This window comes from Miniopterus natalensis, chromosome X, assembly GCF_054644295.1.
Source record: "Miniopterus natalensis isolate mMinNat1 chromosome X, mMinNat1.hap1, whole genome shotgun sequence".
In the NCBI taxonomy this organism is placed as follows: Eukaryota; Metazoa; Chordata; class Mammalia; order Chiroptera; family Miniopteridae; genus Miniopterus; species Miniopterus natalensis.
Window position 1 is genome coordinate 25,358,997 of NC_142103.1, and position 24,839 is coordinate 25,383,835.

Consider the following 24,839-nt stretch of genomic DNA (forward strand, 5'->3'; position numbering starts at 1 on the left):
CATTAAAATGTTTATAGTACCCAAAGCAATATATAGATTCAATTCAGTCTCTATCAATATACCAACAGCATATTTCACACATCTAGAACAGATACTCCAAAAAATTATTTGGAACCAATAAAGACCCTGAATAGGCACAACAATCTTGAGAAAGAAGAACAAACTTGGAGGGATGAATTTACCAGATATCAAACTATACTACAAAGCCATTGTAATCAAAACAGCCTGGTATTGGCCCAAGAACAGGCATATATATTAATAGAACAGAGAGTCCAGAAATCAACCACATCTGTATAGTTAAGACAATCTCTTCAATAAATGGTGGTGGGAAAATTTGACAGGTACATGCAAAAAAAAATGACACTAGATCACTTACTCCAAACACAAGCTTACTCCAAACTTACTCCATACACAAGGTTAAACTCAAAATGGATAAAAGACTTAAATGTAAGCACCCAAACCATAAAAATCCTGGGAGAAAACATAGGCAGTAAAATCACAGACAGCTCATGTAGTGGAATTTTCACCCATACATCCCTTAGGGCAAGAGAAACAAAGGAAAAAATAAACAAATGAGCTACATCAAACTAAAAAGCTTCTTCACAGCAAAAGAAATCATTGTCAAAATACAAAGGAACCCCTCAGTAAGGGAGAACATATTTGCCAAGGATACATATAATAAGGGGCTAATTTCCAAAATATACAAAGAACTTATACAACTCAACAAGAGGAAGACAAATAATCCAATTTAAAAATGGGCAAAAGACCTGAATAGACACTTCTCTAAAGAGGACATACAGATGGCTAAGAGATATGTGAAAAAATGTTCAATGTTGCTAATCATCAGAGAGATGCAAATACAAACCACAATGAGGTATCACTTCACACCTGTCAGAATGGCTACCATCAACAAATCAACAAATGACACAGGCCGGAGAGGATGTGGAGAAAGGGGTGCACTGCTGGTGGGAATGCAGACTGGTACAGCCACTGTGGGAAGCAGCATGGAGGTTCCTCAAAAAATGAAAAATGGAACTGCCTTTTGACCCAGTGATCCCATTTCTAGGAATATATCCTAAGAATCCTGAAACACCAATCAGAAAGAATATATGTACCCCTATGTTCATAGCAGCACAATTTACAATAGCTATGATCTGGAAATAGCCCAAGTGCCCATCAATAGATGAGTGGATTAAAAGGCTCTTGTACATTTACACCATGGAATAGTATGCAGCTGTAAAGAAGAAGGATCTCTTTCCCTTTGGGACAGCATGAATGGACCTGCAGAATATTATGCTAAGTGAAATAAGCCAAGCAGAGAAAGACAAATATCACATGATCTCACTTATATTTGGAATCTAATGAACAAAATAAACTGATGAACAAAACAGATCCAGAGACATAGAAGCATGGAACACACTGTCGAATCTCAGAGGGAAGGCAGGGATGGGTGGGTGGGTCCAGAGAGATTAACCAAATTATATGCATATGTGCATAACCCTGGGACACAGATAATGGTGTGTGAGGTGGGCGCAGGGTGGAAAGGGTCAAAGGGGAGAAAAAGTGGACATCTGTAATACTTTCAACAATAAAGATAAATTTAAAAATAAGTAAATAGCATGGCTGGAGTGGCTAAGCAGTTGCATCGACCTATGATCCACGAGTTTTCGGTTCAGTTCCCAGTCAGGATACATGCCAGGGTTGTGGGCTCAATCCCCAGCAGATGTCGTGCAGGAGGCAGCCGATCAGTGACTCATCATTGATGTTTCTATCTCTCTCAGTCTCCCTTCCTCTCTCTAAAATCAATAAAAATATATTTAAATAAATAAACAAACAATAAAATAAATAAATGGTGTTGGGAAAATTGGACAGTGAATGGGAAAATGGGATAGTAAATGGGAAAATGAAAAAAAAAAAAAAAAAAAAAAAGAAACTAGACCACCAGCTTACACCATACACAAGAATAAACTCAAAATGTATAAAAGACTTAAATGTAACTCATGAAACCATAAAAATCCTAGGAGAAAGCATAGGTAGCAAAAATCAGACATCTCACATAGCAAAATTTTCACTGATACATCTGCATAGAGCAAGAGAAATAAAGGAAAAACTAAATGTGATTATACCAAACTAAAAAGCTTCTGTACAGTGAAGGAAACCAGCATCAAAATGAAAAGGAAACCCACTGTATGGGAGAACATATTTGCCAATGATACATCTGATAAGGGGTTAATTTCCAAAATATATAAAGTACTCATACAACTAAGTAAAAGGAAGACAATCCAATTCAAAAATGGGCAGAGGACCTGAACAGACACTTCTCTAAAGAGATGGCCAAGAGACATATGAGAAAATGCTCAACGTCACTAATTATCAGAGAGATGCAAATTAAAATGACTATGAGGTACCACCTCACACCTGCCAGAATGGCTATCATTAATAAATCAACAAACAACAAGTACTGGTAAGGATGTGGACAAAAAGTAACCCAGGTACATGGCTGGTGGGATTGCAGACTGGTACAATGACTATGGAAAACAGTATAAAATTTCCTCAAAAAATTAAAAATGCAACTGTCTGTTGACCCAGTGATCCCACTTCTAGGAATATAGCCTAAGAAGTCAGAAACACCAACTGGAAGAATATGTGCACCCCTATGTTTATAGCAGCATTATATACAATAGCTAAGGTCTAGAAGCAGCCCAAGTGCCCATCAGATGAGTGGATAAAAAAAGCTGTTGTACATTTACACCATCGAATACTATGCAGTTGTGAAAAAGCAGGATCTCTTACCCTTTGAGACAGCATGGAGGGATTTGAAGAGTATTATTCTATGCGAAGTAAGCCGGACAGAGAAAGACAAAGTATCACATGATCTCACTTATATGTGGAATCTAATGAACAAAATAAATTGATTATCAAAAAGATCCAGAGACATGGAAGCATGCAACAGACTAATGTATTTCAGATAGAAGTGGGGGGGGCGGTCGCGAAGAGATCTACCAATGAACTTATATGCATATATGTTTAGCCCATGGATAGACGATAGTGCAGAAAAAGCCTGGGCAGGGGGTGGGTGCAGGGGGGAGGGGTCAATGGGGGGGGGGAGGAAAGGGAGACATCCATAATACTTTCAACAATAAAGATAAACTTTTAAAAATTATATAATGTTGTTTGTCAATTATACTTCAATAAAAATGCTGATATGGATGAATAAAAGTAATATTTTAAATTTTTATATAAATTTGTCTTGTGAAACGTCTTTTAATGTTCTTTACTTATGTTTGTACTGTAGTAGTCAGTTTCTTATTGAATTGTAGGAATTGTATTCTTGACATTTGCTAAGTAATTAGATTGAACTAATATATAGATACTATAAACATGACAAATAGGAAATAGCAAAAGAAGCTCTTAGTATTTAATATATTCGCAGTCCATTTCTTATCAGAAGGAATGAAGTCACTTTCTAATTTCTAAATTTTGTTCATTCTTTGTTTACCATACCATAAATTATAATATAAAAATCTTTTGTTTGTTTTTAGCTCCAGCAGATATGCAGAATTTTGAATGCTCATATGGACTCTTTAGAATGGATTAGCAAGAATTCAGGTGAGGGTTTATTTGTATACCAAGCTATCTGTATTGAAAATAAAATATGTGATACAAGTCAGGTTTTGTGCACCATAATCACACTCAAATAACAGCTTGCTTGTAGGGGTACTGCTTAACTCGTGGTATGTCTACATTAGTTTTAAGGAACTATAATTGCTTATTTTTATAAAATGAAACAGAATGATAAACTAGAAACTAATGAAAATAGAGGATGTATAGAAATGTGGTGGATGATATAGGGATAGAAGCAGGACTTCCCTGAGTAGAACTTTTAATACAGTTTTGACGTTTGGGCTATAAAAAGTATAAGTACTGAAACATTAGAATTAAGCCAAAAATAATGGGAACAAATGTCAAAAATAGATTCCAACAGCCTGGCCACGTGTGGCTCAGTAGTTGAGCATCGACCAAGGAACCAAGTGGTCAGGGTTATATTCCTGGTCAGGGCACATGCCTGGGTTGCAGGCTCCATCCCCAGTAGGGGCTTGCTGGAGGCAGCCGATTGATAATGTTTCTCTCTCATCCATGTTTCTATGTCTCTATCCCTCCCCCTTCCTCTCTCTCTAAAAATCAATAAAAACATTTAAAAAAATGGATACCGACTGAAACCAAACAAACCTGTATAACTAATTTATAACATGCAGTTCAGATAAGTTTTCAATATAGTGTTCATTATGGTGCATCCTTACTAGGACATAATGTTAAGGATAAAGAGAATTGCAAAGAAATCTTAAACTTTCTTAATAGGTTTATTGATGGTTTCAGAATTATAACACATATACTATTAGCACTATTTTATATATGTTGTAGGACAAAGCAAATGCATAAATATGTTAGTGATAATAGAAACCAAGATTTTCACTGGAAGATAAAAGGTATATTTTTCCTTTCCATCTTTTATATTTGTATTTTAAATTTGTATTACAGTATGAATTCCTATTCCCTTATTCTGTACATGGAAAGGGCCAAGAAGCAATGCCAGATACCCCAGCAGCCATGAGCACATGGAGCACCTGGATCTTGGTTTCTAAATGCCATTCTCATTGAAAGGAATTAAGGCTTCTTGGGGAAATATTTGACCTCAGGTCTCAGGCAGGGAAGGTACAGGGTGAGTTTGGGACTTTTTATGCCAGAAAACAAAGATTGTTCAAAGACTAATGAGGTTATATCAGGACACAAGGTTGTGCTTAAATGGGCTCCTACTGACCAAATTAGGATGGTTCGAACATCAAAAAGAATAATGACATTAATGGATTCTAATACATTGGAGGGAGATGACCATGAGTTCACAGTGATACTCCAAAGAGAGAGAAACATAAGGTGCAGGGAAAAGCCTTTATTGAAGCATGTCAGCTAATAATTGTAGAAGGAATGATAGAATTGTAGGACCACCATTAAAACAATTTCAATAGAACTTTTATAAAGCTTACCCTGATCTTGACTACCTTGGCTCATTTATAAAATTTTTTTCACTGGAAGATAAAAGGTATATTTTTGGTCCATTTCCTGCTGGCAGAAAAAAAATATGCCAGCAGGAAATGGACCAAATATATACTGTGAAAAACAGTTTTATTGAGGTATAATTTGCATACTGTAAATTACACCATTTTAAACTGTATAATTTAATGAGAAAGTCACTACTTTGCAGCCCCAGCATAATGATTGATTCAGGCAAGGATCACTAATGAATAAAACCATTGAGTTTAAGATTGTTGGGGAATACGATATTTACATGGTGTCAGAAGTATCTCTCCAGAGATTACTTAAAAATTACTTTTAAAAGAAGAAAAAGTACAGCTGCCTGACAAGTACTACTTTAATCAAGTGATGAAATTTAATATCAGTAATAGTGGGATAACTTGACACTATATGCCTCTTGATAAGGTGTACACAATACCACACATGTAGTATTCTTATTAAAAATGTTTAACCTGAAGGTAATCACAAGAAAATGATCAGTTTATGTGTGAGACAGTCTGAAAGATAATTGGCTTGGACTCTTCAAATGGCAGTCATGGGAAAAAAATTCAAAAAAAAAAAAAATAAGGAAATTGTTTTAGATTAAAAGAAACAAAATAATCAAGCCTACTATATTAACTTTGATTACATACTGGATCAAAACCAAGAAAACATTATTTTAGAATAATTGGGGAAACTAAATATGGACTACATATTAAATTATATTAAGGATTTTAAAATTTTTCCTATGTGTGTTATTGTGGTTGTGTAGGAAAATATTTTTATTCCTAGAAGCTGCATGCTACATTATTTAGAACAGTGTCCTGTCTGTAGTTTTCTCTCCAGTTGTTCACCCCAAACCATTGTCAATAGAAAGAGATTGAACAATTTCTGGCAAAATGGTAACAGTGGGCTAATCTACATAAGGGGTATACAAGTTTGTGATTTTTGTTGTTCTCTCATATTTTCTATAGATTTAAAGTAAAAGTTGGGGGGAAATCATGTTTATAAACTTTTGCCTAAATATACAATTTAATGAGGCCTCAGTAATTGAGAAAAATGGGGGCTAGTTAGCCATTCAGAGTTATTATTTTTAAAGATGTAGCATGAAAGTAACACAAGTTTTCTTATTTGGTAGTCTAGATTCTTTATTCTCTGCATTAATAAAGATCATCAACCATGAACTTCTTCAGCTTCTTTTCCTTCATACCTATATCATCATCCATCTTGACTTTCTTCTCTGCTGTGTTAGAGTAAGAAATGTTCTGTCCCTTTCTAAACTGTTTTGAATCATCATAGGAATGTTAAATTCTGTATTGCTTTAGTATTAATTACCTAATGGGGAGAGGTTTCTAAATCAGATAGATATGGGTTCAAGTCAAGGCATTACCTCTTAACAGTTTGGTGACCTTAACTGTTTCTTAATGTCTCTGAGTGTGTATATTAATTTACTCATTTTAAAAATGAGGGATATTATTTACCTTGTAGGGTTTTTGTAAAGATTAAAACAAGCAACATTGAACTTTTCTTGAGAAGTTCCTGGTCCATGGTTGATAAATAATAGTGGCGGAAATGGTTATCAGAGTTTACTCAGTGTGTGTGTGTGTGTGTGTGTGTGTGTGTGTGTGTGTGTGTGTGAGAGAGAGAGAGAGAGAGAGAGAGAGATCATTTGTTTCAAAGTTAGCTATTAAATTGTGTCTAGAGAAGGCAATTCCAGGTCAATTATCATTGAAAACCACTTACTTAGAGAAATTGTAAGAACAGCTGAGATATGGGAGAATGTCAGTGGCTGGAAACACTGAGGAATGAGATTATACAAAGTTTGACTCAGTTGTCTTAGTGTCCCATATTTTCCTACAATGAGCAATGTTTTCTTGGGTGGAGTTGGGGGAATTTCAAAATGTAATTAGTGCTGTAAAGAAAGATTATAGTGATTTTTTTCCCTTGACTGGGATCCTCTTTGTCATAAATGAAATCTCAAGGCTCTTAAGCAGTGTTTTCTTAACAATAAAATTAAGATTGTTAGCTCTGCAAAGAACTTACTTTATATAAATTTAAAAACTGTGTCCCAGAGAGGTTAAATGACCTTCTTAAGAACACACAACTAATTAGTGACAGAGCTAGGACCAGAACCCAAATTTCCTAATTAATAGAACAGTATTCTTTCTACCAGTATGTTCTTAAAAGAATTCTAATGTGGGCATCACTGGACATAAAAATGAATTTTAATCATATACATAACAGTAGAGGATGAGAGCATGATAATGTTAGTACATTGGGCGAGATGTAAGTTCTAGGTGTCTGGGTAAAGTCAACACAGGGTAAAAAGAGTAGGACAATGGAGAGTAATGGTTACTGGGAATTACTTTTATGCTAAAAATTCAATTGAATTGGAAAGGCAGTGAGATCTCCTATAGGTTCTCAACTGAGACAGGAAGGCATGATGAAGAATAGGAAAAGGCCTGGTAATTCTTGATTCTGGGGGCTCCTTTTCACTGTTCCCACAGAGGGAACCTTTCTTTTTCATATCAGGAGATGAAATAAGCAAATAATGGAAAGTGGCAGAATTTAATTATGCTGTCTAAGAGTCATGTGTTTTTTGTTTGTTTTTGTTTTTTGGTTGGTTGTTTATTTTGCTTTTTAATAGTTAATGGATTAGGTCTGCTGAAATGGTCTGTTGACAGAAATTTTAAGGTTAAACTTCTCAATGAGTCCATTTATTCACATCCAAATAATAGTTTTAAAAGGCTAATGTATTTAACAATAGAAATAATATTTTTTTACTAAAGAGAAAGCTCTAACTTGAATATTTTTTATTTTTTGTAAATATATCTTTATTGATTTCAAAGAGAGGAAAGGAGAGGGATAGAGAGATAGAAACATCAATGATGAGATAGTCATTGATCGGCTGCCTCCTGCACAGCCCCGACTGGGGACCGAGCCCGAAACCCGGGCATGTGCCCTGACCGGGAATCGAAACCTGATTGTCTGGATCCTAGGTTGACGCTCAACCACTGAGCCACACCCGGCCAGGCCAACTTGAATATTTTTTAAAGATTTTAAAATTGAAATCTGTATTTTAAAAGGTTTCTGGGTAATGTTTTTATGATTAACATCTTTGGCATTGGTACAGAAAATGTTTCTATTATAAAACATAGCAACTATTATGCCAGTAGGATCATGCATTTAACTTTAAAAAATCAACTTATCTTTAAGAGCGACTTGAAAATCATACATTATATTTTAAATGTTAAAATACTACACTGTCCAAGCAACTCATCAATATCCATGAGTGAGTTATAGAGAACCAGGCCCCTTTCTTCCTCTAACCTACATAGAACTGACTGTGATGGGACTGATCTAGAAAGGCGTCAGAGATGAGTATTAAATTAGGGAGTATCTGAGCATGTGCTGGTATTGACCAGTTTTCAAATTTGATGTTTACCCATTGTTTAACATTATGTATGCCTCTTTTTCTCCTGATTAGTATGGACAATTGAAAATTAATAGTAACTCTAGTCAAATACCAGTTCCCTCTTTTGTCTTTCCCTTTGTAAAAACTTGCAACATTATTTTGAGGTTGGCTTGATGGCAAAGCTGCAGTCACATATCTTTCTTCTTAGTTGGCAGTCACTGAAACTGCAGCAACTCCAGCTCTTCTGGGACCTCTTATGACAGAGTTAGCAACTGACCTGAGCCAATTTGTCACTCATTTTAAATATATGGAGCTACTTCTTTTAGAGGGGAAGGCAGGGGTGAAAGATAAACATTTTTTGTTTGTTCATATACCAAACCATTGTTGTATCCATTAATAGTTATCAAACATCACAATAAAGGAATAGGCAGTGGAAAATCTTATACTTGCCATTATTTGAAAGTTCCTTGAGTATTTTCATGGCATTTTGCTTTTTTCATGAGGTATCCCAAAGCTTCACAACTAAAATGTATTTCATCCATAATCATTGCAGTCTCTAATGGGTTAGAACCTTATAATTATTTAATAGCTGCTCACTACATTTCAACTGCTATTCAGGGCAGAAAAGAATTTTTAGAGTAACAAAAATGCCATAGGAATTTTATGATATTTCCAAAATATAGTCCCATTAGTACTGCTCTATGAACACATCATCATTATTATTGTTTTGACATAAAACATTCTTAGTTATCCAGTGTAATATAACTAACTCTTGGATAAAATGTCATCAGGATTGTTTTAGAGAAGCAGCTTTTCGTGCTATGTCATAATCACACTTCATTTTTACCCAGTGTCAGTATTTGTTGTTCAAGATAATGACTTTAAATTCCATTTTTCAGGATTGGGCATTTAAATGTGTGTTTTTTGTTTCATACAACTTATTTTATTGAATTTTAAATCAATTCCCACCACAGGTCATATAAAACCAGTCTTTGCAAGAGTATTTGTGTCTCATTTTTGGTTTTTTGCCAAAATTTGCTACACCCTGGAATGAAATCCAAAGTATGCAATAAAACAAACCAAATAATTATTTTTGATAAGTAGATACCAAAGCAGTGATGACTGCTGGCTGTAGAACCTCTGGCACCTAAGCACAGTTCTAGGAGAAAACCCACTTCTTACATTATTCTACCAGGAAAGCTGGGGAAAACAGGTGTTAGCTCAGGTCCTAACTGTAAGGGAAGAATAATGTTGACTGAATTTAATGAGTGTTTCCCAAAACAGTGACATTTTATACTTGTATGTATTTATAAAGGAAAAGATATGGCTTCAGAAATTGGGAGATATTAAGATAAATTTTAAATGTTTGGTGGGAGGGGACCATACCAGACTTACTATGCTCCTACTACTTAATCATTAAAAATGTATTATGTTTAGAGTGGAGTACATGTGTCCTTCAAAGGCAGGGTGATCAAGCCAATGGGGTGAAAAGAAAATGCTAGAAGGTTATTCATATGTGTTATCTTAGATTTGAAATTTGAGCTTTACTAATATTTGATATGAGAGACTGACAACAGCACCCTCTCTTGGTACTGCGTCAGGCAACATCAGTCTTGTGGCATTTATGTGAAGCATACTGGATTGGCTCACTTGACCTCCAGTCACCTATGAGCAATTTCAAAAGGACTTTTTTAGTTGTTTGGGGGTTAAGTACACTTGTGGAAATACAAGATTTATCCACAGCATCATTCCAATGTCCACTCTCCAGCTTCCTGGGTGACAAGAAGAGTATGACAGTGACAATGGCAGCAGAGGCTCCTTGACGGAACTTCCTAATCCGGGACTGTAGCTATGGCTCTGTCCTGCAGCTTCCAGGACATCTGGAGCCAAATGCAACAGATGTGGCACAAACTCTGGATTCCAGCATAGCTATGTCTAGGGGTGCCCTCTGATCTTTCCTTGTGGGTGGCCTCTGTACTGCCACCCTAAAACCTGCAGTTAGGCCCTGTTAACAATGATGTAAGCACCTAATACCCTGTTTCAAATCACTTCTAACTTAAAATACTCTGAAGGGTTTCTGTTTGTGACACTGAATACACACGCAGTATCTCCTAAAGGAAAGGTGCCAGTTTCACACACTGGAGGGGCCATTTGTGATGTCCTCATTTGTTCATTTTCAGCATACAAAAATGTCCTGCAGCTTACACTGGACCCAATTAGGTATATTGGCAGATCTCATTAGAATTATATCACTCACAAATGATTTTTTAAAAGATTTCTTTCCCAGAGTTCTTATTTTTTTATTGGAAGAATAGGCGATATACTTATTAAAACTACCTTTCTCTATAAATACCTATATTTCCCTAATCCATTCTTTTAAATTTATCTTTATTGTTGAAAATATTACAGATGTTCACTTTTTCCCCCCACTGATTCCCTCCACCCTGTATCCACCCCCCACAGGCCTTCCTCATACTATTGTCTGTGCCCATGGGTTATGTATATATGCATATAAGTTCTTTGATTAATCTCTCCTCACATCCCACCACTGCCTTCCCTCTGAGATTTGACAGTCTGTTCCATGCTTCTATGTCTCTGGATCTATTTTGTTCATCAGTTTATTTTGTTCATTATATTCCACATATGTGTGAGATCATGTCATACTTGTCTTTCTCTGACTGGCTTATTTCACTTAACATAATACTCTCCAGGTCCATCCATGCTGTCCCAAAGGGTCCGTCTGCATAGTATTCCATGGTGTAAATGTCCCACAGCTTTTTTATCCACTCATTTACTGATGGGCACTTGGGCTGTTTCTAGATCTTAGCTATTGTAAATTGTGCTTCTATGAAGATAGAGGTGCATTAATTCTTTCTGGTTGGTGTTTTGGGTTTTTTAGGATATAATCCTAGAAGTGGGATCACTCCATATGCAATTTTTTGAGGAACCTCCACACTGTTTCTCATAGTGGCTGCACCAGTCTGCATTCCCACCAACAGTGTACCAGGATTCCCTTTTACCCACACCCTCCCCTGCACTTGTCATTTGTTGATTTGTTGATGGCAGCCATTCTGACAGATGTGAGGCGATATCTCATTGTTGTTTTAATTTGCATCTCTCTGATAATTAGCGACTTTGAGCATTTTTTTAAATGTGTCTTGGCCATCTGTATGTCCACTTTGTATAAGTGTCTATTTAAGTCCTTTGCCCATTTTTTTTCCCCTGTTTATTATCAAAAATTTATTTCAATATGTTCCAAATAGTTAATTCATGAATTAGTTTATGGCATAACATGAATTCAATGCATTTGTACATGCTAATAGCAAAGATTGTGTAGAAGAGTGTAGTTTTAGTGTTTCAAATTGCCTTGAATTGTTTAAAATTGGAGTGAAGTTTCTGAACACACCTAGAAAGATGTACACATTCTAGATGTGAAACACTGTTTTTAGCACAATCGTGATTAATAAATGAAACAACTACTAAGTATGTAAACAATGCAGTAACATGTACCTTCTGTAAGTATCATTGCATTATAATAATTCACAGAAGATAAGAATACTCTACACAGGCCTTCTCTTGTGTATTTCTTCAAAGATTGAAACATATTCCAAATAATGCATGTATTTTTCAAGACATAACATAAAATCAATACATTTGTAAATGTTAATAGCAAACCAATATTGGAACAGTGTAGTTTTAAAGTTTCAATTAGCAGCTCATTGTGTAAAACTTGATTGACCATTGTAAAAGTAATTCATACAAAGTGGGATTTTGGCAAAGAACTAAGCAAACACCAAAATTAATGAATGAGATATTAACTACATAATGAATGTTAGAACATGTTCCCCCAATAAATGCCATTATATTAAAATACTTCACAGAAGATATCAGCATTCTACACAGTAATTCACCTGTGTATTACTTTAAAGGTTGAAACATACTCCAAAGAGTTGTAATGTGTGTATTACTCTATGAAATAACCTAAAATCAATACATTTGTACATGCTAGTTGGAAAGATCATGAAGAAAAGTCTATTTTCAGTGTCTGAATGAGTTTTGTTTTGCATTGTTTAAACCTCTAGAAAAGTTTATGTACACTTTTATTTATTTATTTATTTATTTATTTATTTATTTAAATTTATCTTTATTGTTGAAAATATTACAGATATCCCCTTTTTTCCATATTGACCCCTTCAACCCCATCCCCATCCCCACCCCAGGCCTTCACCACTCTATGGTCTGTGACCCTGGGTTATGCATACTTGCATATAAATTCTTTGGTTAATCTCTCACAACACACCCACCCACCTATACCTTCCCTCAGATTCTTCAGTCTGTTCCATGCTTCTATGTCACTGACTCTATTTTGTTCATCAATTTATTATGTTCTTTAGATTCCACATATAAATTGGATCCTGTGATATTTGTTTTTCTCTGCCTGCCTTATTTCACTTAGTATAATATTCTCCAGGTACATCCATACTGTCCCAAAGGGTAAGAGATCTTTCTTCTTTACAGCTGCATAGTATTCCACGGTGTAAATGTCCCACAGCTTTTTTATCCACTAATTTACTGATGAGCACTTGGGTTGTTTCCAGATATTAGCTATTGTAAATTGCACTGCTATGAACATAGGGGTGCATATATTCTTTCTGATTAGTGTTTCAGCATTCTTAGGACATATTCCTAGAGGTGGGATCACTGGGTCAAAAGGCAGTTCCATTTTTTATTTTTTGAGGAACCTCCATACTGTTTTCCATAGTGGCTGTACCGGTCTGCATTCCCACCAGCAGTGTTCCAGGGTTCCCCTTTCTCCACATCTTAATACCAGCCTGTGTCATTTGATGGTTTGTTGATGGCAGACATTCTGACAGGTGTGAAGTGATACCTCATTGTGGTTTTAATTTGCATCTCTCTGATGATTAGCGACATTGAGCATTTTTTCATATGTCTCTTGGCCATCTGTATGTCCTCTTTGGAGAAGTGTCTATTCAGGTCTTTGCCCATTTACTAATTGGATTATTTGTCTTCCTTTTGTTAAGTTGTATGAGTTCCTTATATATTTTGGATATTAAACCCTTATCGGATGACTCATTGGCAAATATGTTCTCCCATACAGTGGACTGACTTTTTATTTGTTTATGGTTTATTTTGCTGTGCAGAAAACTTTTGTCTTGATGTAGCCCCATTTGTTTATTTTCTCCCTTGTTTCCCTTTTCCTCGGACATGTATGAGTAAACATATTGCTACAAGAGATGTCTAAGATTTTGCTGCCTATGTTTTCTTCTAGGATTTTTATGGTTTTATGACTTACATTTCAGTCTTTTATCCATTTTGAGTTTATTCTTGTGTACAGTATAAGTTGGTGGTCTATTTTCATTTTTTTCCATGTACCTGTCCAATTTTTCCAACACCACTTATTGAAGAGACTGTCTGTGCTCCATTGGATGTTCTTGCCTACTTTGTTAAATATTAGTTGAGCTTAATGGCTTGAGTTGGCTTCTGGGTTTTTTGTTCTGTTCCATTGATTTATCTGCCTGTTCTTGTGCCAGTACCAGATTGTTTATATTACAGTGGCTTTGAAGTATAACTTGATATCTGGTATTGCGATCCCTCCACCTTTGCTCTTCTTTCTCAAGATTCCTGCTGCTGTTTGGGGTCTTTTTTTGCTTCCACATAAATTTTTGGAGTATTTGTTCTAGTTCCTTGAAATATGCCATTGGTGTTTGAATAGGGATTGCATTGAATCTATATATTGCTTTGGCTAGTATGGACATTTTAAAGATGTTAATTTTTCCAGTTCATGAACACGGTATATACTTCCACTTGTTCATATCTTCCTCTATCTCTTTTTGTACTGTCCTGTAGTTTTCCAAGTACAGGTCTTTTACCTCCTTGGTTAAGTTTATTCCTAAGTATCTTAATTTTTTTGTTGCAGTGGTAAATGGGATTGTTTTTTTAGTTTGTCTTTCTGAGAGTTCATTATAGTTGTCTAAAAATGCCATCAATTTGTGGATGTTAATTTTGTATCCTGCTACAATACCGAATTTGTTTATTAAATCTAGTCGTTTTTGGTGGAGTCTTTAGGATTTCCTATGTACAGTATCATGTCATCTGCAAATAATGACAGTTTTACTTCCTCCTTTTCAATTTGGATGCCTTTTATGTTTTCTTCTTCTCTGATTGTTGTGGCTATGACTTCTAGTACTATGTTGAATAAGAGTGGTGAGTGGTGAAAGCAGACACCCATGTTTTGTTCCTGATCTTAGGGGAAATGCTTTTAGTTTTTCTTATTGAGTATTTTGTTGGCTGTAGGTTTGTCATATATATTTGCCTTTATTAGGTTGAGGTATGATGCCTCTACTCCCAGTTTTCTGAGAGTCTTTATCAAAAATGGGTGTTGGATTTTGTCAAATGCTTTTTCTGCATCTATTGGTATGATCATGTGAGGTTTGTCTTTTCATTTGCCTATGTGATGTGTCACATTGATTCGTGAATATTATATCAGCCTTGCATCCCTGGAATAAATCCCACTTGGTCATGATGTATGATCTCTTTAATATATTGCTGGATGTGATTTGCTAGTATTTTGTTGAGGATTTTAGGATCTATGCTCATTAGGGATATTGGCCTGTAATTTTCATTCTTTGTAGTGTCTTTATCTGGTTTTGGAATTAGAATAATGTTGGCCTCATGAAAAGAGTTTGGAAGTGTTCCTTCATCTTAGATTTTTGGAATAGTTTGAGGAAGATAAGTGTTAGTTCTTCTTGGAAAGCTTGATAAAACTCACCTGTGAAGCTGTCCAGACCGGGGCTTTTGTTGCTGGGAGTATTTCTATTACTACTTCAATTTTATCAGCTTTTATTGGCCCATTCAGGTTCTCTGATTCTTCCTTACTCAGGTTTGGAAGATTGTATTTTTCTAGGAATTCATCCATTTCATCCACATTTTACTGCTTGTTGGCATATAGTTGTCCATAGTATTTTCTTATAATCATTCGGATTTCTCTGGTTTCAGTTGTTATTTCACCTCTTCTGTTTCTGATTTTATTTATTTGAGTCCTCTCTCTTTGTTTTCTGATGAGTCTAGCTAAAAGTTCATCACTCTTGTTGATTTTTTCAAAGAACCATCTCTTGGTTTCATTGATCTTTTGTACTTTTTTAGCCTCCATGTCATGTATTTCCTCTCTGATTTTAATCATTTCCTTCCTTCTCTACTTACTCTTGGCCTTTCTTGTTGTTCACTTTCCAAGTCTTTAAGTTGCAAGGTTAGTTAGTTTACTAAAGGTTTTCTTGTTTTTTGAGGTAGAGCTATAGTACTATGAACTTCCCTCACAGGACTGCTTTTGCTGTGTCCCTTAGATTTTGGGTTGTTGTCTAATCATTTTCATTTGTTTCCAGGAAGTTTTTTATTTCTTCCTTGATCTCATTGGTAACCCATTCATTGTATAATAACATGCTATTTAGCTTCCACATGTTTGAATGTTTTTACTGTTGTTGATTTCTAATTTTATGCCATTGTGATCCAAGAAGATGCTTGATATGATTTCAATCTTTTTGAACTTGTAGAGACTTGTTTTGTGTCCTAACATGTGGTCTATCTTTGAGAATGTCCCATGTGCACTTGAGAAGAATGTATATTCTGCTGCTTTGGGGTGGAATGTTCTTTAAATATCAATGAAATTCATCTGACCTAGTGTGCCATTTTGGGTCACTGTTTCCTTGTTGATTTTTTTTTCTAGGGATCTGTACAGTGAAGTCAGTGGGGTGTTAAAGTCCCCTACTATGACTGTGTTGCTGTTGATCTCTCCTTTAAAGTCCTCTAGAAGTTTTTTTTATATATTTAGGTCCTCCTATATTGGGTTCATATATGTTTACCAGGGTTATATACTCTTGCTGGATCAATCCCTTTAGTATTAAGTAGTGACCTTTATTGTCTCTTGTTATGGCCTTCAGTTCAAAGTCTATTTTGTCAGGTATGAGTATTGCTATCCCAGCTTTTTTTTTCATTTCCTTTTGCATGTAAAATTTTTTTCCATTCCTTCACTCTCATCCTGTGTGAGTCTTTTTTCTTGAGGTGGGTCTCTTATAGACAGCATATATTTGGATCGTGTTTCCTTATCCATTCAGATACCCTATGTGTTTTGATTGGAGCATTTAATACATTTACATTTAAGGTTATTATTGATAAGTGCTTATTTATTGCCATTTTAATTCTTTATGGCTATATTTCTCTCTCTCCCATTTCTACTTATTACTGCAGTCTTTTAACATTTCTTGCAATGCTGTTTTGGTGGTGATAAACTCCTTTAGCTTTTTTTTTTTTTTTTTTTTTTTTTCGGTCTGGGAAGCTCTTTATTTCACCATCCATTTTAAATGATAGCTTTGTTGGATAGAGTACTCTTGATTTCAGATCCTTGCTTTTCATTACCTTGAATACTTCATGCCATTCCCTTCTGGCCTGTACAGTTTCTGATGAGAAGTCAGCTGACAGCCGTATGGGTGCTCCTTTGTAGGTAACAGAGTGCTTTTCACTTGCTGCTTTTAAGATTCTCTCTTTGTCTTGAATTTTTGGCATTTTAATTATGATGTGTCTGGGCATGGTCCTCTTTGGGGTCTTCTTGCTTGGGACTCTCCTCAACTTGTGTGACTTTTTCCTTCACCAGGTTAGGGAGTTTTTCTGCCATTATTTCTTCAAAGTACTCTATCCCCTGTTTTCTTTTTCACTTTCTGGAACTCCTATGATACAAATATTGTTACATTTCATGTTGTCCCACAGCTCCCTTAAACTCTCCTCCTGTTTTTTAATTGCTTTTTTCTTTTTGTACCTCTGATTGAGTGATTTTTTTTTTCTACCCTGTCTTCTAATTCACTGATCCAATCCTCAGCTTACAGTAATCTTCTCTTTATTCCTTCCAATGTATTCTTTATTTCTTCTATGTCATTCTTAATTTACTTCATAGTTTCCTTTTCTTTTCTCATACTTTTCAGCATACTTACAATCAGTATTCTGAATTTTATATCTGATAACTTGCTTATCACAATTTCATTTAGTTCTTCTGGAGAATTCCCTTGGTCTTTCAGTTTGGGCTTTTTTTTTTTTTCTTTCTCCCCATTTTGGCATCCTGTTGGGGTTGGTTCTATGTATTAGGTAGATCTGCTAGGACTCCCAGCCTTTTTGGAGGGTCTCTGGTGCATGCCAATGTCATACACTGTTTCTCTCTGGCCATGGGTGCCATGTTTGGAGCTATCAACATTCAACAGCTTGTGGCTTCCTCTGCTCGTGCTGGGTGCTATTGGAAAGGACCTGGATGCACACCAAGGTCTGGACCCCAGGAGGTCCCAGAAGCAGATCAGCAAAAGAGTCAAAGCATCCAGTGACCCACCTTTGCCTGCAGGCTGTTATTCTGATCTCTTAATGTGTCTGAGGGTGTAGACCTCACCAAGGTGTAAACTCCACAGGCATTTTATAATGAATGAGGTTTTCCAGTGGGTGGGGTAATTGCTTCCCCCCTCCCCCAGGCAAAAGCTGCCTGGCGGGCAAAGGTCTGCCTGAGAAAGATGTCCTCTGCAGTTGGGGGTACGACTCAGCACAGTAACCCAGATGGCTGCCCTCTGAACTCCATTCCCAGAGCCAGAACCCCTGGACCCTCCTTGTACAGCTCTAGTCTACTCTGCCCTTTCACCACTGGAGCCCAAGGTGAGTGACTGTACTAGAAATTTTTTGTGCTGGCCCTTTAAAAGGATCCCGCATTTCCAGCTGTCTCTCCCTGGCAGACAGAAACCCTACTGCTTTTAACAGCCAGATATTATGTGGGCATCTTTCTCAGTTCTGGTGCTCTGGGCTGGGGAGTTCAGCTTGGGATTTATACCCCAGAGTTTTCAGTGGGAACCCCCCACAGCTGAGATATCCCTCCGGACCATCAGATGCTACCTGTGGGTGCCCAGTCAGCCCTCTTATGCCTCTGCATTTCCTACCAGTTTCTATGTGGTCTCCACTTTAAGTCCTTGGTTATGAGGGTTCTCTTCAGCTATTCATCAGTTGATTATTCAGGATGGTTTTTCTATATTTTAGTTGTAATTCCAGTTTGGTTCAGGGAGAGTGTCAGTGTAGCTTCCACTTAATCTACCACCATCTCGGAATCTGATCCTCAGCATAATACTTTTTATTTAAAATTTTCACAGCGGTCGACCAATAGGTGCACTGTAAAAGAAAAAAATACTCTTAGATGGGAGCCTGAAGATACTAGTCTTAATTTTGGCTTTTAGTGATAATGGAAGAAAGAGTTAAGAAGTCAAAGATGACTCCTAGGTTTATGAGATGGCTATTTTGTGTGTTGCCTTTAAGCCCTATGTGAAATTAAATCAAAACTTGAACAACTTACAACATACCCATTACTGAATAAATTCTTTAGCTCTGCCCTACTATAATTCCCAACACCACACACTCACCATAATTGCTTAAGGGTCTGCCGCGCAGAGTTCTGGGACTTGAAGTCCACAGCCTGTTTATCCACATTAGACATGGAGGTCTGTCAACATTTATCATACAGTATTGCAGTTATAGTGTTACATGTCTGACCCTCTTACTGGAATTTTAGCTTCTTAATGATAGAGATTATGTGTTAGTTATTTCTGTAACTTTAGAACCTAACAATGTCTGACATGAACTTGGCAACCAATATACTTAAAAAAAACTGTCCCCTGCTAAGTACAGACAGGAAAAGAGATACTTAGCTAACAGAGAGATGTATGTGAATATAATTTCATGCTATTGAATATTCTACATTCTCTTGGCTGCTAATTTTTTTATTATATGGATAAACCATAGTTTATTTAACTATTATCTCATTATCAGGTATTGGTTAATTGTTAGGTGCTGGTTTCCAACATTTTGTTATTTTAAATTGTGCTGCAGTGAGTATAGGTGTAGCTACATTTTAGGGTAAATATATGGTTATTAGACATAGATAAAATTTGTAGAATTTCAAATGCTGAATTAGGAGTAATGTCATTTTAAAATTTTTTATCTTTATTGTTGAAAGTATTACAGATGTCCCTTTTTTCCCCCATTGACCCCTTCTGGCACCCACCCCCACTCCCAGACTTCACCACACTATTTTCTGTGGCTTTTGATTTATAGTTCCTTCAAGTAAGTTATACAAATTTATATTTTCACCACAAATTCATTAGGATATTTTTTTTTCTGCACTCTTTCCACTACTACTACTTCTATAATCATTACTACCACCACCACCATCTTTATCATTCCTTGCTAAGGTTTATAGGTGAAAATAATTATTCCCTGTTTAATTGCATTCCTCTGGTTACTAATGGAGTTGGGTTTTAAAAAATGTTTTAAACAATTCTATTTTATTTTCTAAGTTGCCTATTTGTGTCTTTTAGCCATTTTTGTCAATATGTTTTTTCTATTACTGATCCAATTGTTTTTCTAGAAGAAGAGTAAGAGGTGTACTATAGAAGGGTTTATGAAAGTACATTTTTTCTTTGACAGTGAATTTAATATCATCTAATATTTATATGTATAACTAAAAATAATTACACTGGAAAGCTATGTTTTTCATTAATGACCAAAGTTATTTTTATAACTTTGTGAAAGTCTTTTAATCTTTACCTGAAGTATGTGCAAGGCTAAGGTGAAGAAAACAACTTTTTCCTAAACAAAATGGGGCTGGCTGAAAGCAGTTTCTGGAGTGTGGTTGTTTTAGGAAAGGGAGTAATTTTTAAGAACTATAGGGTGTGGAAAAAGTAGGTTTATAGTTGTTTGGAAAATCATACAATAACTAATAATACAAGAATAAGCTCTGTTTCTAGTACTCACAACTGTAAACTTACATTTGCCCCACCCTGTACACAAATATAACATCTGAACCAATAGCAGTTTAACTCAAGCTATAGAGGTGTGCACACATCACACAATCCAGTTTTAGGACATTTCCATCACCCCAGAAAGTTCTCTCTTGCTTGTTTGTGGTTAATTTCTACTCCTAACTCCAGACAAACATTAATCTACTTTCTGTCATAATAGATTTGCCTTTTCTGGAGAGATTATATGAATGGAATTATGTGATATGTGGCCTTTTGTGCCTCGCTTAATGTTTTCAAGGTCCATCTATGTTGTAACATGTTTCAGGACTTCATACTTTCTTATTGTTGTGTAGCATTCCAGTGTATGGACTGGACTACATTTTGTTTATCTGTTCATCAGTTGATTGACATGTGTCTTATTTTTCACATATAGTTTTAGCTCTTACTTTTAGATCAGTAATCCCTCCTGAGTTGATTTTTGTGCATCATTAGAGGTAGGCATTCAACTTCATTTGCATGCAGATATCCAGTTTTCCCCACACCATTTGTTGAATAAGACTGCTTTCTCCCATTAAATTGCCTTGGCATCTTTGTCAAAAATTAACTGACAATAAATATAAGGTTTTTATTTATGGATTTTTCTTTCTGTACCATTGATCTCTCTGTCTATCCTATGTCAATACCACACTGTCTCAATTACTATAGCTTTCATAGTAAGTTTTAAAATTGAGTAGGGCAATTCCTGCAATTTATTCTTCTTTTTCAAGATTGTTTTGGCTATTCTGGGTCCTTTGCCTTTCCATATAAAATTTAAAGCATGTCTCTTTCTACAAAAAATAGCCTGCTGGAATTTTCAAAGGGATTACATTGAATTTGTAGATCAATTTGTGGAGAACTGCTATCTCTACACTTTTGAGTCTTTCAATCCATGAACATGGAATATCTATTTAGCTCTTCTTTAATTTCTTTTAGCAATATTTTGTACTTTTCAGGGTATAGTTGGTACATTTATTCCTAAGTGTTTTATTTATTTTTGATACCATTGTAAATGGAATTATTTTCTTAATTTCATTTTCATATTGTTCAGTAAAATTATTTTTTAATATTGTCAAAATGTGTATGGTGTATTCTCCCCCAAATTTACTAGCATTCAACTTATAGTATGATATATAACATATAGTTTAGTAGGTCTCAGGAACCAATCACTGAAACATATCATTGGACTAGAATCAAGGTAGTTAATTGCTTAGGTGCAGTTTTTGTCCTTAAAGAATGAAATTCCTAAAAAATTTAAAGTATGTTAATACAGAAATAGTCTTGGGAATTCAATTTGAAGACATGACAAAATGTTTATAGTAAGGCTCTCTTAATAATGCTGACTTGTATTTCATGATATTTTATTGATTCTTACTTTTTTTTGTTGTTGAAAGTATTACAGATGTCCTCTTTTTCCCCCCATTGATCCCCTCCACCTGGCATCCACACCACCACCACCCTCCCCAGGTCTTCGCCACAGTATTGTCCGTGTCCATAGGTCATATATATATGCATCTAAGTTCTTTGGTTAATCTCTCTACCCCCCACTCCCCACCTCCACTTTCCCTATGAAATTTGTCCAACTGTTCCATGGTTCTATATCTCTGTATCTATCTTGTTCATCAATTTATTTTGTTCATTAGATTCCACATGTGAGTGAGATCATGTGTAATAACTAAGATCTGGAAACAGCCCAAGTGTCCATCAGTAGATGAGAGGATAAAAAAGCTGTGGGACATTTACACCATGGAATACTATGCAAATGTTAAAAATAAGGATCTCTTACCCATTGGGACAGCATGGATGGACTTGGAGAGTATCATGCTAAGTGAAATAAGCCAGTCAGAGAAAGACAAGTACCACATGACCACACTCATATGCGGAATCTAATGATTCTTACATTTTTTATAAAATGTTCTGCTTTTCATTTAATATGTATCAATCAGCAAATTAAGTAGATTGTGCTTATGTTGATTCTTCTGGCCTCAAGTTAATGGTTTATAGTAGTGTTCATTTACATTACTATCACATTGAAAAATGTTATTTAGGGGGCAAATTGCACCCTTCAGTTAGTTATTACTACAAAAAGGAGATATGTTTTGCTAAGCTCAATATACATTGTTTTTTTTTAGCCTTTCAGGAGACAACCATTCTTTAAATCACTTGTTCACAAGGTATGATCTTACAGTGCCTATATAAGATAGGATGGGTTATTATACTTTAGAAACTGAATAACATTTGGACTTTTCCTGTTGGCTGAATGAAGTTCAAGTATATTGTTTCAAATCTTTAGTTTTTCCCTTATAAAGTTTTTCTTAAATCCCTGGCACCATTTATTGCTTATCAACTAGTGAGCATTAATGAACACTAAAACAAATGACCAAGTTTATTTGTGCACGTTAAAAGAAAAACTCAGATTATCATGCTTACTTCAAAAGCTTATTTTTACTATAGAAAGTTCCTGTTTTATATAGTAAAATTAATGGTATTTGTGTTGCTCTGCCCCTAAGCAAATTTAACAACCACCAAGTTAAAGAAATTATTAGAAAGGGAACAGAAATGTGAACACACTCAGTGTATTAATTTGCTTATAGGCCACCAAAGACCTACAAAAATCTATACCCGCAATTTAATGACCATCTGTTTGGCACTTTTAGGCTATAATGTGTAAAAAGCACTAACACTTCTCTTCAACAAAACGTAAATGTCAAGTAGATTGCTATTTGCTGGAAAGCTAGGGAGGGCAAATGAAGAACAGTTTTGTCTACTGTTTTCATAGTTTCCAAACAGATGAATGCTTTTTTATCTTCTGTATTTTGTAACATTTAAAGCCATAAAAATCAATATGTAAAGTTTTATAAATCATATATTGAAGGGAAAATGTAAGTTATTATGTTCCTGGTATTTTTTGGTCCCAGGTTAATGATGCATGATGTTTTCCCCCTACAGGCATGCTGCAAAGGAAGGTAGAAGAGGTAGCACAGGTTTTCCAGAATCGTCTTCACCAGGAACAAGAACACAATGTCAGGATGGCTTTTAATTGAATTACCATATTGTCAGCATGTTATTTTTGGTTTATACCATTATCTGCAAATTTTGATGACATTAAATAGAGTAGTAGTTACAATTGGTATATAATCTTTGGTTCCAATAAAAATGTGTGTGTTTAGGGTGTGTTTTTTTTTTTTTTTTTTTTCATTTAAATATTGTGCTGTTGAGAATTATACTGTAGTTTGGCTTTCAGTATTAGCAAATCAAAGCTAATACTTTTAAAATATAAATGTTTTTATTGATTTCAGAGAGGAAGGGAGAGGGAGATAGAGATAGAAATATCAATGATGAGAGAGAATCATTGATCGGCTGCCTCCTGCATGCCCCTACTTGGGATCAAGCCGGCAACCTGGGCATGTGCCCTGACCGGGAATTGAACCATGACCTCCTGGTTCATAGGTCGATACTCAACCACTGAGTCATGCTGGCAGGGCAAAGCTAATACTTTTGTCTAGGAAGCAGCCTATTAGATGTTAACTCTGTTTTATAATTTGTATCTTACTCTCCTAAATTCCATATAACTGATGTCTTGTTGGGCACAAAATTGAGTGTCCCAAAGGTTTATTAATAATAGTAATAGTTATGTGTACAGGTAATATATCCAGTATCACAGTATTGTGCTGTTTATAAAAATTTTTAGTTTTCATAAATTAGATGAGTATGTGCTGCTTCTTGATTTAGGCAGGCCTTTATAAAGTTATAGTACCTAATCTGTTATTCCCACTTCTCCATTATTTTTGTGTCTTTTAAAATATATAATATATATCAAGATTTTCAAATTATCATTTAGAAGCAGGTTTCTCTTGTAGAAAAACTAATTTTCCTGCCTTTTACCAAAAATAAACTCTTAGGGGAAGAAAAAACTAGATCATAGGGAAATGCCTGCCAAAAAATTAATGCCAGCTAGTCTTTGATGGGTGCCTGTTACAAAGTAGTAGATACTGTAAAGCCTCTCTCCTCAAGGTAAATTACTGTCTAGCTTGATATATAATTAATGCCTATCTGTATAAAAACAATATAGACAATACAAGGGAGTGTGTTATGAGTTACGGAAAGTGTGCTATAGAAATTCAGAGATGGGTGAAAAAGTTAGAGTGGATTTGAGACTTGAATTAGGTTATTTTTGAAAGGTCAAAGTTCAGGCAATTTATTTTTGATGTACAGATATGCTGGTGTTTTACTTGGTTTTAACATATGATTTATAGTTATTTGTTTATTTGTTCATATGTTTTTCAAGAAAAAGTCCTGTTCTTAGCTTGAGAACAATCTGATCTCTTGTGTTTCATGTTTAACCTAAGTCACAAATAATGGTGATATTCTAAAAAATAAAAATATAACACCAAAATAAACTACTTGAAAGTTTTTTAGTGACTAGTGCTTAGTTTCCTAGAATTCATGAGCTAAATTTCTGTTGAACTGAGTGCACATGACCATCCTGA

At 35.4% G+C, this 24,839-nt stretch overlaps 1 protein-coding gene across 5 annotated transcripts in view; it reads left to right on the forward strand.

The window, feature by feature from the left end:
- Positions 1-24,749, forward strand: part of NUP62CL (nucleoporin 62 C-terminal like) — a 76,403-nt gene extending 51,654 nt beyond the window's left edge. For 2 of the 5 annotated variants that reach the window (XM_016206391.2, XM_016206392.2), the window contains exons 9-10: positions 3,543-3,609; positions 23,299-24,749. In XM_016206391.2, coding sequence (XP_016061877.2) covers positions 3,543-3,609; positions 23,299-23,393 — 162 coding nt within the window. In that variant the 3' untranslated portion in view covers positions 23,394-24,749. Of the gene's footprint in view, positions 1-3,542; positions 3,610-22,481; positions 22,529-23,298 lie in introns of those variants that run through there. The other 3 variants (XM_016206393.2, XM_016206394.2, XM_016206395.2) reach the window with 3 other exon arrangements.
- The last annotated feature ends 90 nt before the right edge of the window (positions 24,750-24,839 follow it).